Source organism: Mirounga angustirostris, unplaced genomic scaffold (genome assembly GCF_029215605.1).
Source record: "Mirounga angustirostris isolate CCGP_5_RB_7025 unplaced genomic scaffold, mMirAng1.0.hap1 SCAF_8, whole genome shotgun sequence".
Taxonomy (NCBI): Eukaryota; Metazoa; Chordata; class Mammalia; order Carnivora; family Phocidae; genus Mirounga; species Mirounga angustirostris.
In genome coordinates, this window is record NW_026991716.1 from 116,866,937 (window position 1) to 116,887,058 (window position 20,122).

General features: G+C 39.5%; 1 protein-coding gene across 13 annotated transcripts in view; it reads right to left on the reverse strand.

Annotated features, from left to right (window-relative positions):
• Positions 1–971: 971 nt before the first annotated feature.
• The window catches only part of AHI1 (Abelson helper integration site 1), a 227,091-nt gene continuing 207,940 nt past the window's right edge, over positions 972–20,122 (reverse strand). For 7 of the 13 annotated variants that reach the window (XR_010413775.1, XR_010413785.1, XR_010413778.1 and 4 more), the window contains 2 exons: positions 11,059–11,161; positions 972–1,157 (listed from right to left, as the gene is read on the reverse strand). Coding sequence is in view for 3 of the 13 variants with exons in the window: in XM_064598126.1 (XP_064454196.1) it covers positions 1,155–1,157; positions 11,059–11,161 (106 nt within the window). In the remaining 10 variants the exon portion in view is untranslated. Of the gene's footprint in view, positions 1,158–11,058; positions 11,162–18,768; positions 18,956–20,122 lie in introns of those variants that run through there. The other 6 variants (XR_010413773.1, XR_010413777.1, XR_010413774.1 and 3 more) reach the window with 3 other exon arrangements.

Here is a 20,122-nt window from a genome sequence, read left to right on the forward strand (position 1 = left end):
ACACTGGAGCCACTCATCCCCTTCCAAAATGCTCCCCCTTTAAGTTCTACACAGCAGGGGCATGTTTACCAATTTTCATGCCTCTACAACATGTGCAGGGATAGGAGTCAAATATATTTTTACTAGAAGATATTTCACATCGAGTATACATCTGGGCAAAATTTACACCTCAATGCCCAACACTGTTTTTCTCACTTCTTATTTTAATTGATTCAGTTGTTTAATTTGGTAAATAAGTTTTCTCATACTATACTAGTTTTGACCTTTGTGGGGTTAAATATTTTATTGACAAACTTATAATGTCACAAGTCTGAGTCAAGAGTCAAGAAAAAAAAAACCAATGAACTTTCGTATTATAACACTTTAAAATACACAGTCACATAGTAATGACACCATTAATTATGGAACTCAAGCATTAAATAATACAATGTAATAATTTAAGAACAAATGTTAAGACTAAAATAAATATTCAATAAAGTCTACAAATTTATATGCTTAAATATGAAATGCTCTTTTTAAAAAGTAAAGAAATTTGAAACACTGCTGCCAATCAAGCCAAAGGCCATTTTTAGTTTATATGTATCACATTACGTATATATGATTCATTCAAAACAAATGTGTTCCCTTTTAATGTCTTTGTCACTGGGACCATTTAGAATACACAATATTCTGAAGTTGCTTATCTCTTAAATAAAGCTAAATTTCAAAAGCATATATTTCACATTCTGAACATAACATCACACACACAATCATGTTACAGCTATAATAATATTAAATGACTGCTTAATGGACATCCTAACAGTGTAAACACTTTTCCTTCCTGTTGGTTGAATAGCAATTATGTATTTTTCTTTATGGGTTTTCCAACAGTGGTCATATAATTTTGATGTAATTACTAATAAATACAAGTACCAATACTTTGATCAACAACAATCACAATGGTTTATAACAACGAAAGTCAAAAGGCCACATTTATTTTTTTACTCGTACCTCGCTTCTGATTTTTCTAGATTCTCTCATAAGGACAAGAAGTAGTGCGTCCTTCCTTTCTTCCTTAGTATCTGGAAATTCTTAACTCTGAAGAGAAATTGTTTGGTTTAATTTGTCACTTCATTTCTGTGTATTTGGTTGTCTCTTCATTCTTCTTCAACTCTTTACTAGGAAAAAAGTACACACAATGTGCTCAATGAACTTGAACAATGTCTTTTGCCCACAACCAAATCTCAGTGTGCTCCTACAACAGCAGGGGTAATAAACACACCAGGTGACACACGCACACGCACACGCACACCCCCCCCCCCCCCCCCAAGACCAAAGTACGAATCACCTTTGCTTCTTCTTTCTTTCTTTATTTGAGAGAGACAATGAGAGAGAGAGAATGAGAGAGCACGTGAGAAGGGGAGGGTCAGAGGGAGAAGCAGACTCCCCGCCGAGCAGGAAGCCCGACGTGGGACTCGATCCCGGGACTCCAGGATCATGACCTGAGCCGAAGGCAGCCGCTCAACCGACTGAGCCACCCAGGCGCCCTCACCTTTGCTCCTTGAACACACTGTTAACATCTAGCACCACCAGCAGATGCGTAAAGCCGGCTCTGGCACTGACAAGCGAAAAAGAAATACACTTCTCAAATACAGACACTAAGCACTCCAAACCTGGGGCAACTTCCAGAAATTAAGAGCAGGCAATCAGAGTTTGTAAAATTCTTCACTCATTGGGGGGAAAAATGTCACGGATGATGCTCCAATGGTTAGTAAGTGGAAAGGATATAGACCACCTTATTAAATAACATTCTTCCATTTGGTCAATGGCTGTGTCTATTTTTACAAGTGGGTTAACTATATTTTTTCGAATAAATCCAAAAAATGGTGTGTGTCATTTTCAACAAAGATAGTGATGGTTAATTATGCATCTAAATGCAGCTCTAAAATAAAGCAAATTATACCATTAATAAAAATCAAGAACTTGGGCACCTGGGTGGCTTAGTTGGTTAAGCGACTGCCTTCAGCTCAGGTCATGATCCCGGGGTCCTGGGATCGAGCCCCACATCAGGCTCCCTGCTTAGAGGACAGCCTGCTTCTCCCTCTCCCCCTGCCTGCCGCTTGGCCTACTTGTGCTCCTCATCTCTCTGTCAAATAAATAAAAACCTTAAAAAAATTTAAAAAACAAGAACCAACATGTGGATGAAAGAAGGAGCTTCTTAGAGACCATGTAGGAAGTACACAAAAACTAGCTAGTGGTGTTGAACGTGACACTCCGTAATGCAATTATTCACATGCCAGTGGCATCTAGACTTAGATAAAAATGTTGTCGTCCTTCCTCTGAACAGAAAGGGCTTCATGCTTGACTGCTCTGCAAAAACAAATGCCGCCTAAGAATCTGGTTAAGGTGGTGGTCAGTTCCATTGCACACTCCTGAGAAGAGTAACGGCTGGAGCGTCGGGGCCAGGAAGGGCAGGCTACCCATTTCCTAAGGTCCTTTCCTGGAAGCACAAGAGGTGCAGGTAACGTCTGTGTTTTCAGGGGCAGGCTCGATCATAAATAAATAGTGACACTATCTTTCTTAATATCTTTTTTGATGGGAGACATTTACGCCTGAGGGAAAAGAATCCTTTGTCCGTCTGTGTTTCCTGACTTGAACTTTGTTGAACAGAGCTACCATAGATAAGCTGGGATTATATGCATAAGTCCAAAAATGTTTCAAGCGAGGCTCACAAGAGCTACTAAAGTAGAGCGTAAAGTGGCACAGATGCAGCGTGCCATTGAACCAGGGGCCACAAAAGGGTGTCACACTCGTTTCTGCCCGTGTGCATACATGTAAAGCCCACAAAACTTGTCCCAAATTAGGGATCAATACAAATGGGAAAGAAAGTAGTAAAGGCTCAAACGGATGCTGGGCACGAGTGCCGGAGAGACCCTACAAACATCCGCAAGGGGCTGAGAGGAGGGTAAAAGGGTCTTAGAGGAACGACAAGGCAAAAGAGAGTGGGGGGTGGCGTTTGTAAAAGTGGTAACAAAAACAAAGAAGAAAAACAGAAAAGGGAAGGGAGAGAAGAACAGCTGGAAGTGAGTGAGCTGGATCCTGCACGTGCAGAGGATGTAGGACAAGTGACACGTATCAGGTGGAGCCTGCACTCTGAGAAGTAAACAGAGAAGACAGAGGACCCTCAGGAGAGGGATCCCTCTAGAGAAAAGTAACTAGAACATGCTGAAGTAGGCAGTGTAGATAACATCTTTAAGGGAAGTGAATCAGACTGAGAAGAGGAAGGAGCCCTGGACACAGAATGCCAAAGGCTGCCCGCGAGAGGGGGAAAGGACGAGAGACGTCCAGTGCACACCTCTGACGGGTGGGGGGGGGGTGCGGCGCGTGAGCATGACAGGCGCCGACAGCGCAGGACTGAAAAGCTGAGGCAGTAGACGGAGATTTGCTGAAAGGGAAGAGAAGCCATCCAACCGAAAGACCCCAAAGAGAATCGAAATGTGGTCCTTCTCTGGGGTGTCTCCTCAGGATGGGGCCCCATAAGCCAACGCAGGTAGAGAATAACAAAGTGAGGGCCTTCTTTTTCAGGGCAAATCATTTGGAAAGAGAAAGGAAAATCTGCGCACTAAGATACTGGAAAATGAGTATGAAACCGGGTTAGTGACTGTGCGTATGTTACGTGTGAAAAATAAGACTCATAAAAATACTGGGCCCTACCCTGCAAGATATTCAATCCAGTAAATATTCCCTGAGGCTTACTACTTGGCCAGACAGCAGGCTAAGTATCGGGGAGAAACGAGGTGAGCACAGTAGAGCCCCTGCCTGTAAGCACTTGCCATCTACTCAGCTACCTGAGCACCATGTAACAGAAACAGCCCTAAACTTGGAGCCAGAAGATCAAGTCCTAGTTCAGGCACTTTACCTGTGACTCTGAAACCCTGCATTCTGCAAATGTAGAAAGAAGGGGCTATATTAGAAAATTTTTAAAATTACTTTCATTTTATTTTATTTTTAAAGATTTTATTTATTCATTTGACAAAGATAAGAGAGAGAACATGGCAGAGCGGCAGGCAGAGTGAGAGGGAGAAGCAGGCTCCCCGCTGAGGAAGGAGCCCGACGCAGGGCTGGATCCCAGGACCCTGGGATCATGACCTGAGCCGAAGGCAGATGCTTAATCGGCTGAGCCACCCAGGCACCCCTAAAATTACTTTCATTTTAAAAGAAATGACCAAGTAGTAGACATCAATATATGTTGGGTAGAAAAATTAGAAAATACACAAAGTAAAATGAAAGAAAAAAAAATAACCACACCACCACCACTCAGAGGGAACTACTGATATTTTTTTAAATCTGTATCATTCAATATTTTATGCATGTAGTTGACCTTGAATAACACAGATTTGAAGTGCATGAGTCCACTTAGACTCAAATTTTTTAAAAAAATATGTTGGAAAAGCTTTTGGAGATTTGTGACAACTTGAAAAAACTTGCAAACTAGCTTAGAAATATTAAAAAAACTAAGAAAAAGGTATGTCACAAATGCATAAAATATGTGTAGATACTAATCTCTTTTATCATTCACTACCATAAAATATACAGAAATATATATGTGTGAGCAGCTCGTCTCTCCAGTAAATTGCGTATCGCAGTAAAAAGTGATCTCTCACAGCTCCTGCATATTTTTCACTGTGTTTAGTGCAATACTGTAAATCTTGAATAATACCATGGGACCCAGGCAAAGTGTCACCACTGATGCTGGAAGTGCTCCCAAGAAGCAGAGAAAAGTCATGACATTCCCAGAAAAACTTGAATTGCTTGAGATACCTACCAAAGACTGAGGTCTGCAGCTGTGGCTGTCTGCATTTTTCAAGATAAATGAATGCAGCATAAAGACCATTGTAAAAAAAGAAAAGGAAACTCGTGAAGTCATTGCTGCAGCTACACCAACAGGTATGAAAACCCTGCATGTTTTGCAAAATATTTTTCTTAAAGATTTTATTTTATTAGAGAGAGAGAGAGTGCATGAGTGGGGGTGGGGGGGGTGGAGGGGCAGAGGGAGAGGGAGAAATAGACTCCCCGCTGAGGAGGGAACCCGATGTGGGGGGGCTTGATCATGACCTAAGCCGAAGACAGACTCTTAACTGGCTGAGCCACCCAGGCGCCCCTGCAAAATACCTTTTTATTTTGTATTGAAAATGCAGCTTTTATGTGTGTATAGGGCTGATATAAGAAAGATGTACTGATAGACTCTAATATGATTCAAGAAAATCAAAGTCATTATGTGACAACTTAAAGCAAAAGGAAGGTGAAGGATCCAAAGTTGGAGAATTTAATGCCAGCAAAGGATGGTTTGATAATTTTAAGAAAGAGGTTTGGCTTAAAAAAAAGCCAAGATCACAGGAGTAGCAGTTCTGCCCACCAAGAGTCAGCCGAGGAGTTCCCAGAGGCCATTAATAAAATCACCGAGGAACAAGGATATCTGTCTGAACAGATTTTTAATGCAGATGAAAGTGCCTTATTCTGGAAAAAAAATGCCACAAAGGACATTTACTGGTGAGGAAGAGAAGCAAGCACCAGGATTTAAGGAAGGCAAGAAGGGATAGGCTAATTCTACTGTGTTGTGCAAATGCAGTCAACTTTATGATTAGGATTGCCCTTATCCACAGAGCTGCTAACCCCAAGGCCTTGAAAGGAAAAGGTAAAGACTAACATACAACAAAAAGGCCTGAACAATGAGAAGAACCCTTTTCCTGGATTGATTCCACTGATGCTTTGCCCCTGAGGTCAGAAAGTACCTTGCCACTGAAGGACCATCTTTTTAAGTTCTTTTGATATTGGACAATGCCCCTAGCCACCCAGAACCCCATGAGTTCAACACCGAAGGCACTAAAATGGTCTACTTGTCCCCAAACACAATGTCTCTAATTTAGCTTCTAGGTCAGGGGGACCATACGAAACTTTAAGGCTCATTACACACATTACTCTAGGGAAAGGACTGTCAATGCTATGGAAGAGAACCCCAACAGAGAGAACATCATGAATATCTGGAAGTTTACACCACTGAAGCTGCCAATCATGGTTATAGAAGAAGCCGTGAGAACCATCAAGCCCAAAATGATAGATTCCTGCTGAAGAAAACTGTATCCAGATGCTGTGCATGACTTTACAGGATTTACAGCAGAACCAATCAAGGAAATCACGAAAGAGATTGTAGATATGGCAAAAAAGTTGGCGGGGGTGGTGGTGAAGGGTTTCAAGATACGGGTCTTGGAGCAATTCAAGAACTGATATACACCGTACCAGAGGAATGAACAGAAGACAACTTGATAGAGATGAGTGCCTCTGAACCAGTGCCAGACGATGAGGAAAGACATAAAAAGCAGTGCCAGAAGACAAACTGAACTGGACAGTAGACAGTCCAGTAGAAGGCTTCCGATGATTCAAAATGGCTTTGACTTCTTTTATGACTGGGACCCTTCTATGATATGGACAATGAAACTAAAGCAAATGGTGGAAAAAGGACTGGTACCATATAGAAACATTTTTTAAAAGATTTAGTTATTTATTTTATAGAGGGGGGAGGGGCAGAGGGAGAGAGGGAATCTCGAGCAGACTCTCCGCTGAGCACAGAGTCCAAAGCGGGGCTTGATCCCAGGACCCCGAGATCATGACCTGAGCGGAAATCAAGAGCTGGCAGCTCAACCAACTGAGCTACCCGGGCGCCCCCCAGATTGAAACATTTTTAGAAAAATGAAAAAGCAAACAAGTCAGACAGAAATTACAACGTATTTCTGTAAAGTTCTACTGTGTGCCCGTCTAACCTGCCTCCTCTTCTACCTCTGCCACCCCTGAGACAGCAAGACCAGCTGCTCCTCCCCTGTCATCTCCTCCTCCCCCTCCTCCACAGGAAGAGGACAAGCATGAAGACCTTTATGATGATCCACTTCCACTCGATGAACAGTAGATAATCATGCTGTACAGTCACTAAACTTATCTATTGCATATGTGTGTATGTCTGTGTGTGAAAATCTATTAACTCTGTGTCATCACCATTTCATCACTGCCCAAGTATCCACTGTATAGAACATTGTGTGCAACACGTGTATGGAAGTGGACAGACTATCCTTACAAACGCAGTGATAGGTAATAAAATTAATAACATGTTAGTTTTCTTCCTGTTTTATAACTCTGCTTTCAAAGAGTTACATTACAGTACAGGATGCCCTCTCTCCCCTAAGCAGAGAAACTGCTTATCAGCCTTTCATCACAAGTAAGTTGTTTTTTTTTTTTTAAATGTAACAGTGTTTTTTTTTTTAATTTAATTTTATTATGTTATGTTAGTCACCGTACAATACATCACCAGTTTTCGATGCAGTGATCCACAATTCATTGTTTCCATACAACACTCAGTGCTCCATGCAGTACGTGCCCTCTTTAATACGCATCACCAGGCTAACCCATCCCCCCACACCCCTCCCCTCTAAAACCCTCAGTTTGTTTCTCAGAGTCCATAGTCTCTCATGGTTCGTCTCCCCCTCCAATTTCCCCCCCTTCATTTTTCCCTTCCTTCTCCTAATGTCCTCCATGCTATTCCTTACGTTCCACAAATAAGTGAAACCATATTAATTAACTTTCTCTGCTTGACTTATTTCACTTAGCATAATCTCCTCCAGTCCCATCCATGTTGATGTAAAAGTTGGGTATTCATCCTTTTTGATGGCTGAGTAATATTTCATTGTATATATGGACGACATCTTTATCCATTTGTCTGTTGACGGGTATCTTGGCTCTTTCCACAGTTTGGCTATTGCGGACATTGCTGCTATGAACATTGGGGTGCATATGGCCCTTCTTTTCACTACATCTGTGTCTTTGGGGTAAATACCCAGGAGTGCAATTGCTGGGTCATAGGGTAGCTCTATTTTTAATTTTTTGAGGAATCTCCACACTGTTTTCCAAAGTGGCTGTACCAACTTGCATTCCCACCAACAGTGTAAGAGGGTTCCCCTTTCTCCACAACCTCTCCAACATTTGTTGTTTCTTGCCTTGTCAATTTTTGCCATTCTAACTGGTGTAAGGTGCTATCTCAGTGTGCTTTTGATTTGAATTTCCCTGATGGCTAATGATGATGAACATTTTTTCATATGTCTGTTAGGCATTTGTATGTCTTCTTCAGAGACGTGTCTGTTCATGTCTTCTGCCCATTTTTTGACTTGATTATTTGTTTTTTGGGTGTTGAGTTTGAGAAGTTCTTTATAGATCTTGGATACCAGTCCTTTATCTATAGTGTCTTTTGCAAATACCTTCTCCCATTCTGTGGGTTGCCTCTGTTTTGTTGACTATTTCCTTTGCTGTGCAGAAGCTTTTTATCTTGATGAAGTCCCAAAAGTTCATTTTTGCTTTTGTTTCACTAGCCTTTGGAGATATATCTTGAAAGAAGTTGCTGTGGCCGATGTCAAAGAGGTTACTGCCTATGTTCTCCTCTACGATTTTGATGGATTCCTGTCTCACATTGAGGTCTTTCATCCATTTTGAGCTTATCTTTGTGTATGGTGTTAGAGAATGGTCGAGTTTCGTTCTTCTGTATATAGCGTCCAATTTTCCCAGCACCATTTATTGAAGAGACTGTCTTTTTTCCATTGCATATCTTTTCCTGCTTTGTTGAAGATTATTTGACCATAGAGTTGAGGGTCCATATCGCAAAGCTGGGGGGCATCACGTTGCCCAACTTCAAGCTATGTTACAAAGCAGTGATCACCAAGACAGCATGGTACTGGCACAAAAACAGACATATAGACCAATGGAACAGAATAGAGAGCCCAGATATGGACCCTCAACTCTATGGTCAAATGTTTTCAATCAGTATCATGAAAGAGAAACTACAACACTCTCTGCCATAGCCATTCATTCATTACTATGCAGGCTAGGCGACTGGGAAGCAATTACATTGATTACACTGGGCCACCAGAAAGCAACCATATTGCTGCTTCTTTGTTATCAATGCATGAATAGTTATACCTTTAAATAAATACAAATTTTCACATTATCCTCTTCATTTTTGATGTCGGTGTTAATAATATGTGTAACATCTACAGTATTCTATGTATCACATAAGACCGTAATGATGGAGGTACACACAGATGATTCGTCTTGTACACAGATGCTGTAAACTGACAATATAGTAAATATAGTATAGTACTCTAAATGTATTTTCTCTTACGTATTTTTCTTAGTAACATTTTTGTTTCTCCAGCTTACTTTATTGTAAGACAAGAGTATATAATACATATAACTTACAACATGTGTGTTAATCAACTATTGAGGTTATCAGTAAGGCTTCCAGTCAACAGTAGGCTGTTATTGTTAAGTGGTTGGGGGAGTCCAAGGTGATAACATGGATTTTCGACTGCATGGACTGGGGGTTGGCACCCCTAACCCCTGTGTTGTTCAAGAGTCAACTGCATATGTTATATAGAAACTATTTTATAATTATCTTTCTTTTACTTAAAAATTTGTTATAAACATCTTTCCATGTCTACAAAAATACTTCTCTAATGTAGCGAATAATATCACATGGTATTCTCTTATATAAAGGTCCCATAATTTAATAAACTCTATATTCATAGAAATTCAATTTTTTCCTTCCTATTTTTAAAAAAGTTATTTATTTTAGAGAGAGAGAGAGAGAGCACGAGCAGGGGGAAGGAGAGGGAGGAAGGAAGGAGAGGGGGAGAGAGAGAGAGAGAGAGAAGCAGACACCCCCACTGAGTGCAGAGCCTGACGCAGGGCTCAATCTCATGACCCTGAGATCATGACCTGAGCCGAAATCAAAAGTCAGACACTCAACTGACTGAGCCACTCAGGCATCCCTTTTTCTTCCTATTTTTAAAACACTGCTTGCAGGAACAGCCTTTTAACTGAGTCGGTGCATGTATACTTGAATATTTTCCTACAGTAGGGTAAAACTGTCTTCTGAATGCCCTTTGTCAATTTTCCTTCTGTTCTTTGTTGATTTTGAAGAGTTTTTAAAAAAAATATGCTAAGGGTATTAATTCTTTATCTGTCATATATTTTATGAAATTCCTCCTCATCTTGGGTTATTATTTGTTGTTAGATTTTGCTTATGGTGTGTTTTTTCTCTTTGATGTGTATCATTTCAAAGTTTTTATTATTAAAATTTGTTTCAAAATGTTTTCTGATTCTGTTACCAAGGATAAAAAGTCATTCCTTAACCCATGAATATATATATGTGTTTGGTATAATGAGCCTTTATTTTTTTATAATTAAAATCTACAGAATTCTGAGTCTCGCTCTCCCACGGTGACGATTCTGTAAGGGCGCCATAATACAGCTGAAATGCCTCACTTCTGGCACACACACTTCACTGTGCCTGACCGAGAGAACAGCGGCCTTCATACATTCCTTCGCCCACCAGAAAACATCGTCATTTAAACAAACGTGCCTCACTGGCCTGTCTTGGTAGAAAAGTGACCCCTCCTTGTTTCACATTCTAATGTATCTCCTCTGGTCCCCAGGGATTATTCTCTCTATAAAGGTCTCTAAATCCTGTGTTTTCCACTGCTTGCTGTCCAGCTTTTCCTTTCCTTTAAAGTACAGCTTCTTGGAGAAGCAGTCTATTCTGAGCATCTTTTCCTTTGCACTGGAGACAAATCAGATTCATGCTTCCAGGACTCTCAACCAAACTCTCCTCTTCCAAGTCATAAATGGCCTCTTGGCTGCAAATCCCAAAAGGGCATTTTTCAGTCTGTATTTTACTTCTCTTCCCTCTGGCATTTGTCACTGTTTAATTGTTTTTAATTGCAGTATAATTAACTGCATAGTATTAGTTTCAGGGCTACACCGCAGTGGTTCGACGATGCTATCCATTCATTACTCAGTGGCCATGCTAAGTGGAGTTTCCAGCTGTCACTAAAAACGACAGCACAACATTACTGACTATATTCCCTATGCTGTACTTTTCATCTCCAGGACTTATTTGGCATTTGTCACGGTTGACCATGCCTTCCCTAAATCTTTCTCCCCTGACTCTATGATACAACTTTCTCTGGGTTTTCCTCTTACCTCTATTAGGGTGACTTTTCTGCTGGTTTGCTCATTCTTCTTCATGTGCATATCCATTATGTGTCCTCGGTCCTCACGGCTCTGCTCTTTGGCCACTTCAGAACTAAAGGAGGGAAAGATAAGAAACAAAAGCCCATAAGAAAGCTGCTGCAACAGCTCACAGGAGGCTCTGATTTAGGTCGGGGCAGTAGAAAGAGAGAGGGGAGATTGACAGGAGGATCTGAAAGAACAACATTTAACACATTATATAAGTGATTATGTTGGGGGGTGAGAGGCAGGGAGTTAATCAAAATAATGTAGAGACATGAACCTCTACCTGGTTGGGCTCCTTCTTACTATGATGAAGGGACAGAATAAAATCAATTTTGCTTCTCTCAGGAAAGTATTAGATGTCTGGGAAAAACCAGAAAGCTTTTTATCAAAAAAATAAATAAAAGTTTTTATCAAATTAGATGGAAAAACGTGTGTGTATGTGTGTGCACTCATGTGTGGGTATATAGAAATAAGAAGAAATTTCTTAGTGACAGAGAGAAAGGTGAAGGAAGTTTATGCATAAGAAAGCTGTGATATGATCCAGGAATTCCACTACTGGGTATTTATACAAAGAAAATGAAACACTAATTTGAAGAGCTATATACCTCTATGTTTACTACAGCATTATTTACAATAGCCAAGACATGGAAGCAACGCAAGTGTCCACTGATAGATGAATAAAGAAGATGTGGTGTGTATATATATACAATGGAATATTACTCAGCCATAAAAAAGAACAAGATCTTTCCATTTGTGACAACATGGATGCACCTAGAGGGTATTATGCTAAGTGAAATAAGTCAGAGAAAGACAAATACCATATACACTTACATGTGGAATATAAAAAACAAAACAAATGAACAAACAAACAAAAAGCAGAATCAGACCTATAATACAGAGAACCGATGGTTGCCTGAGCAGAGGGGAGTGGGAGATATAGGATCCCAGTTCTGGAATGAATAGTCATGGAAAGAAAAGGTACAGTATAGGAGGTACGGTCAATGAGACTGTAATAGTGTTATATGGTGAGAGATGGGAGCTACCCTTGTGGCAAGCACAATGTAATGTATGGACTTATCAAATCACTATGCTGTATACCTGAAACCAATGAAACACCGTGTGGCAACTCTACTCAAAAAAATAAATAAATAAAGCTGTGATATTCTGAACTGTGGGATGTGGAATGCAGCTTTTTAAACAGTTCAACAGTAGGAGAAAATATAAAACTAATACTTTGTGAATGAGTGCATAGTAGTGTAAATAATGTTAGGAGAAAGAAAATACAAAAACAATGACAAAAGGGAAATTTAAAGAGTGGAAGACAGTGTCTCCTTTCTGGAATATCTGGGAATGGTGAAAGAATTTGTCACAGATGCAAGAATTTCAAAATCAAGTAATATATAGGATTGAATAGAGATCGCTATGAACTAAACTGTGTTCTCTCAAAACCCACAGGGTGAAGCCCTAATCCCCAAAGTGGAAGCAGGGCTTTTAAGGAGGTTAATTAAAGTTAAATGAGGCCATAGGGGGAGGCTCTAACCTACGGAAGTGGTAGTCTTTATAAGAGAAGAGACACCACGGAGCTCTCTTTCTCCACACACACACAGAAGAAAGGCCACGTGAGGACACAGTGGGAAGGTGGCTGTCTGCAAGCTGGGAAGAGAGGCTTCACCAAAAATCAACCCTGCTGGAACCTTGATTTTGAACTTCCAGCCTCCAGAACTGAAAAAATAAATTTCTGTTGCTTAAGGGACCCAGTCTGTGGTACTGGTATGGCAGCTGGAGATAATGATGTGGAGACATAAAGGTAAGGAAAATGGGATCAGATGGCTGAGAAGGAAAAGGTCAGACATTAAAATAAAGTATATATTTCGAAAGGGGGAGAATAATGAGAGAAAGGAAAGGCTGAGCTCTAAAAAATAAGCACTGATAATTTGCAATCTCTCTTCAGGGAACCTATTCTCGGGCATTAAAGTAAAAACTCGGGTATCTCTGGGGGCCAGGGGAGTAATATGGTGAATGAGAAAAGCAAGCTGGGGGTAACACAATAAACTGGCCAACTGCAGAGTGTATGACCCATGCAGGAGAGGCAATCCACTGCCTCAGCTCCAGCTCAGGGATACCATGGATACCATGGAACACTGTGGAACTGTGGCCCAGAACTTCAGATTATTTTCAAGAGAAGTAGAAAGTCTGCATTTATGTGAAATCTTTTTGTATTTGGGCAACTGAAAATTATACACATGCACGCACGCACACACACACAGTGGACCCAACCAAAGATACCAGGACTGCATCTTGCTGGGCAGGCCCTAGTTTTTGACCTCTGTTCCAACCACAGAGTACCTACCGGCCTCAGGGTACCCCAGGCATTTTACACTTTAGCTTCTGATGTCCTAACGTTTAGGTTCTTCTCTTTTTGTTCACCCTATCTCAATATTGTCTTTAAGACTTAAATGCTATCTTACATCTTTGGCTTTCACTGATCACTGCAGGAAAATCAGACTGTGTGATCCTCTCCACCTTTTCTAATAATCTATATATAATCTAACAGAAAATTATCTTGAAACACACACATGTAGATGTTTGCTTGAGCCAAGATGCAGTAACAGGGACTAGATATACTGCTTGCCCAAAACCACCACCAAGAAACAAGCAAGCAAGCAAAACCACTGGACAAAATATACGAAACAACAGTTTTCAAGACAGTAAGTCATTGGCAACAAAGGACACTGATACCCAAGAGCTGGGGAATAAATGAGATGAACCCTATGGTCACCCATCTTACTACCTTACTACCTTGAGAGCTTCCAGGCCATAGCACAGGGAGATGAAGCCTGCATGGGTCCTGGTGGACTCCCTAGCAGCTGAGGGTCTGAGGAGACAGAGGTGGTTAGAGTTTGGAGTGCCAGGGAGGAAAAAGCTTCAGAGTGACAGAACGGGAGGATCTGCAAAGGGTTACCCTTCAAGCATTCTGCAAGTACCGATGAATGGATGCGTCTGAGGAAACTTCCCGAGGCCCGAACAGTGCCTGTTCCTACCAGCCAGGCTGGCAAACCTCATGACTCAGAGGGCACTGCACAGAGTACCCAGACGGACTTGTGTCTGTAGTGAGGAATAATTAATGGCTCTCGTCCCAACTAACAAATCTTAAAAGCAAGACCTGAAAGGATCAAACTGTTCCGAAGTAGCTTAACTACACTCTAGAACAGAGCTTAAGGATATTTATAGAAATAGAGAAATATCTAGGAACCAAAAGGTAAAAAATTTCAATGTATGGCATCCAATAAAAATTTATTAGGGGGGCAAAGAGATAGAAAAATACAACCTACAATGAGGATAAAAAAATAGAAACTGACCCAGAACTGACACAGGTGTTAGAATTATCATTAAAACAATGTTAGAAAAAACATTAAAAGAGTTATTATAACTATATTGCACCTGCTCAAAAGGTTAGGAAGAAACATGGAAGATAACTAGAAAACCCACACTGAATTTCTAGAGATGAAAACTAAAATGCCTGAGGTGAGAAATATACTGGAAAGGATTAAAATCAGAATAGACACTGCAGAGAAGAGATCAGATAACCTGAAGACATAGCAGCAGAAACTATTAGTAGAAATTAAATGGAAGCCACAGCAATAGAAAGATGAAATACACACACAAAAAAGAATTAAAAAACATAAAGCATCAGTGAGCTGTGGGACACCTTTATGCGGCCTAATATATGTGTAATTGGAATCCTCAAAGAGGAGAAAAAAACAAAATAAAACAAAACTGAAGAAAAAAGGCCCAAATGTTCTAAATTTGATGAAAATATAAACCTACAGATCTACCAACCCCCAGCACAAGAAACATAAAGAAAATTACAAGGCACATCATGATCAAATTGTGCAAAACCAGTGATAGAGAGAAACCTTACAAGTAGCCACAGTCGGGGAAAACATGCTATGTATGGAGGAATAAGATAAGCATAATAGTCTATTTCTTGTTGGAAAAAACTGCAGGTGAGAAGACAGTGGAGGAACATTTTTAAAGTACCAGAAAAAAAGTGCAAATCTTTCAACACAGAATTTTATGCCAAGTGAAAATAGCTTTCAGAAACAAAGATGAGGGGTGCCTGGGTGGCTCAGTCGTTAAGTGTCTGCCTTTGGCTCAGGTCATGATCCCAGGGTCCTGGGATCGAGGCCCGCATCGGGCTCCCTGCTCGGCGGGGGGCCTACTTCTCCCTCTTCCACTCCCCCTGCTTGTGTTCCCTCTCTCGCTGTGTCTCTCTGTCAAATAAATAAATAAAATCTTAAAAAAAAAAAGAAACAGCGATGAACTAGTTCTTTTCAGACATATGAAAAGTGAAGGCATTTATTTTTAGCTAACACTACAAGCAATTTTGAAGGGAGTCCTCTAGGCGTAAAGAAAATGATAGTAGGCGAAAATATGGATTTACACAAAGGAATTACAAAATAACTGAAAATGGAAACAAAATGGGCAAATATTAAGAATTTCTTATGCAATCTCTTAAAAAGATGAGAGGTTTTTTTTTTTAAGACTTTATTTGAGAGAGAGAGAACAAGAGAGAGCACAAGCAGAAGGAGCGGCAGCGGGAGAGAGAGAAGCAGACTCGCCGCTGAGCAGGGAGCCCGATGCGGGGCTCGATCCCGGGACCCTGGGATCATGACCTGAGCTGGAGGCAGATGCTTAACCGACTGAGCCATGCAGGTGCCCCAAAAGATGACAGTTTAAACAGAAATAATAACATACTGAGGAGTTTATAACTTAAATAAATGTGTGACCATAGACGCATGAAGGTCAGGAAGGAAGATATGGAAGTGTACCATCTTAAAGCTCCTGAAGATATACTGTGTGATAAATATTTGTATTATAAACCCTAAAAAAATCACTAACATAGCAAAACACAGCATTATAGATATTAAGCTAGCAAGCAAGATAAAATAGGTAACATAATCTAAAAGAAAGCAGGAAAAGATGAAAAAAGAACTGATGAGACAAATAGAAAATAAAAAAGCAGTACAACAGACTAAAAATTAATCCATATTAATAATCATATTAAATATAAACATTTGCCTAATTACCCTAATTAAAAGGCAGAAATGGTCATATTGGATAAAATGAGCATGACTCAGCTATACGCTGCCTATAAAAAACATACTTTAATTCTCAACCTATTTGCATCTGTATTTTTTTTTTTAAGATTTTATTTATTTATTGGACAGAGAGAAACACAGCAAGAGAGGGAACACAAGCAGGGGGGAGAGGGAGAAGCTGGCTTCCTGCAGAGCAGGGAGCCCCATGTGGGACTCAATCCCGGGATGCTGGGATCATGACCTGAGCCGAAGGCAGATGCTCAATGACTGAGCCACCCAGGCGCCCCTTGCATCTGTATATTTAAAGTATGAAAACACATAAACCATTCTAACATTACTAAAAGAAAGCTGGAGAAATTTTGTTAATATTAAATGAAGGAGATTTCAGAACAAAGAATATGACCAGAAATAGTCATTTCATAATAAGGGTGTCAATCCTTCAAGAGTACGTAACAATCCTAAATATATGGACACCTAATACAGAACTTCAAAATATATGACACAAAAATTAACAGAGCTACAAGAATGAAAAAAACAAGCCTGCAATATTAGTTGAAGACTTCAATACCCTACTCTCAATAATAGAAAAGTACACAGAAAATCAGTAAGGCAACAAAAGATATAAACAACACTATTAGCCCATGTGATCCAATTTATTTATAAAAGAATACTTCCGGTAGGTAAGTGCATAATACACATTCTTTTCAAGGGGACTAAAAACTTTTACTAAGGGAGACCAAATTAAGAATCACAAAACAATTCTTAGTAAATTTAAAAAGATGTGTATCATATAGAGTATGTTCTCTGACCACAATGGAATTAGAAATCAGTACCAGAAAGATCTCTGGGAAACTTCCTAAACATTGGAAATGAAATGACCCACTTCTAAGTAACCCATAGGTCAAAGAAGAAATCTGAAGAAAAATTAAAGTGTTTTGAAAGAAATGAAAATGAAACCACAACACATCAAAATTTGTGGAATGCCATTCAAGCAGTGCTTAGTGGGAAATTTATGGCACTACATGTTTATACTAAGAGAGAAGAAAGGTGTTAAATCAATGATCAGTTTCCACTTTAAAAAACTAGAAGAAGGACAAGTTAAATCCAAAATAAACAGAAATAAAGACCAGAGTGGAAATCAATGAAATAGAAAATAAACAATAAACAGAAATCAGTGAAACAAAAAGTCAATTCTTTGAAAAGATCAATAAAATTGATAAACCATTAGCCAGGCTGATTGAAAAAAAAAAAAAAAAAGACATTATCGACACCAGGGATTAGAGAGATGCAACACTACCACAGATTCTTTTAATACTGAAAAGATAATGAGGGAATATTATGAACAACTTTATGTCAATCAATTCAACCACTTGAGTGAAATGGACAAATTCCTCGAAAGAAACAAATTATTAAAGTCTATACAAGAAGAACTAGATAACTTAATACCACTTCTATTAAATAAATTGAATTTGTAGATAAAAATCTTCCAAAAAAGAAAATTCCAGAACCAGACAGCTTTATTGGTGAGTTTACCCAATATGTGAAGAAGAAATAAAATGAAGTCCGTGAAAGTGGTGGAGCTGAGGACTTCTGAATATTCTCTTCTCCAAATAAGCTAGGAGAAGACTGGCAAAAATGGTTAGAATCTACTTTTTCAGAATTCTGGAAATTAGCCAAAAGCTTGTGGCAACTGGGGAATGTTTACTCAAGAAAATGGGTTGAATCTTGGTAAGATCTTGTGAGCTTTGTGGCATTTCAATTTGACCTAGTCCCAACCCCCACTGTTGGCTCTCCTTGAAAAAGAATAGCCTGCATTTATGGTGAAAGCCAGCAGCCTGGCAGCTACTGGAAGGCACAGAACAGGGATGGAGCTCTTTCAAAGCCTCATTTCCAAAGAACTGTCTTCACTTGATCTGTCTGGTGGTTCTTCGGAAGATACCACTTGTAAGGCTGTCTGTATTTGACCTATCTCAGAGTTGCCTTTTCCCTGGGAGGCACTTGTTGAAAACAATTATAGTTAACTTCCTGGCTGAGTGATGGATAACAGTAGTCAAACAATAGACTAACTATGGAGCTGTAAAGGAAAAGCTGGGGAAGTAAGATGTCCACAGGGGTCTTAAAAGGCTCGGACATAGTTCTGCGAGTCTAGAAGGTCTCATGTGTAGGGTTGTGTGCATGCACAGCAGAGGCCTCAAGAAGGCCTTACGCCTTCACTTCTGGATGATCCTAATGCCCTGTGCTAACAGGAAGTGAAAGCTAAGACAGAGTTGTCAAATGCTTGGCTAAATATTGAAGGGGTGCATAATCCCTTAGCAAGACTGGGAGACTTACTGGTTCCAGGTGTTTAAGGAAATCTTTGTCCAATTAGCTAATCACTAATCTAACCAAGCAGAGACTTCAGTGGCAAAACATTATAGCGTTATAGAATTTATTCAGAGACGTTATTTAACAAACAAAGAACAACTACAGTAAGTAGTAACAACAAACCTCGGGGAAGGGAAGAATCTAATTTCCAGAGTTGTCATATTATAGCATTTAAAATGTCCAGTTTTCAACAATAGATTACAAGACATACAAAGAAATAAGAAGTGTGGCCCATGGGGCGCCTGGGTGGCTCAGTTGGTTAAGCGACTGCCTTCAGCTCAGGTCATGATCCTGGAGTCCCGGGATCGAGTCCCGCATCGGGCTGCCTGCTCGGCAGGGAGTCTGCTTCTCCCTCTCCCACTCCCCTGCTTGTGTTCCCTCTCTCGCTGTGTCTTTCTCTGTCAAATAAATAAATAAAATCTTAAAAAAAAAAAAAAGTGTGGCCCATACAAAGGGAAAAAAGCAATCAACAGAAACTGTCCCTTAGGAAGTCTACATATTGGACTTTCTAGACAAAGACTTGAAATCCACCACTGTAAATATGTTCAAAGAACTAAAGGAAATCATGTCACCAAATAGTATCAATGAAGAAATAAAAATTATAAAAAATATCAAATCTACACAGACTCTTCCAGAAAAGGGAAGAGGTGGGAATTCTTCCTAACTCTATCCATGAAGTTGACCTCCCCTGATACTGAACCAGACAAGACATTACAAGAAAACTATAGATCCATATTTCTCATGAACAAAGTGCAAAAAGTTCTAATTAAAGTTTGGAAAATCAAGTCCACCAACTTATAAAAATGATAACCTACCATGACTAAACAAAGTTAATCCTAAGAATGAAAGGTTAGTTTAAATTTGAAAACCAATGTAATTTACCACATTAACATAAATTAATAAAGAAAAATCATGTGATTATTTTGATAGATACAGAGAGCATTTGACAAAAATCCAACATCCATTCCTGATACAAACTCTCAGCAAACCAGGAAATGAAGGAAACTACCTGATAAAGGACATTTATTAAAAAACCTATGATAATATCATACTTAGTGGCGAAAGACTAAATGCTTTCCCACTCATTACCCATAAGGTCACGAAGAAGATAACACTATATACTCTCATCATTTCTATTCGACATTGTAACACTGTACTGGAGATTTATCCAATGCAATAAGGCAAAAATATAAGAATAAAAATAAAAATAAAAATAAAAGGCATCCAGTTTGGAAAGGAAGAAATTAAACTGGTTTTCATTTGCTTGAATGTTTATGTAGAGAATCTAGTAAAACATACTGAAAAGGTATTAAAAAGGCATTTTAGTAAGATGTCATAGTACAAGTTCAACATACAACAATCAGTAGTATTTCTATAAATGAGCAACGAACAATTATAAACTGAAATTGGAAAACAATATCATTTACATATGAAATACTCAGGAATAAATGAGCCAAACATGTGTAGGACTTATGCCTTGAAAACTGAAAAAACAGTGCTGTAAGAAATTAAAGAAGATTTCAATAAATGAAGAAATATATCATGTTAATGAGTCAGATTACTGA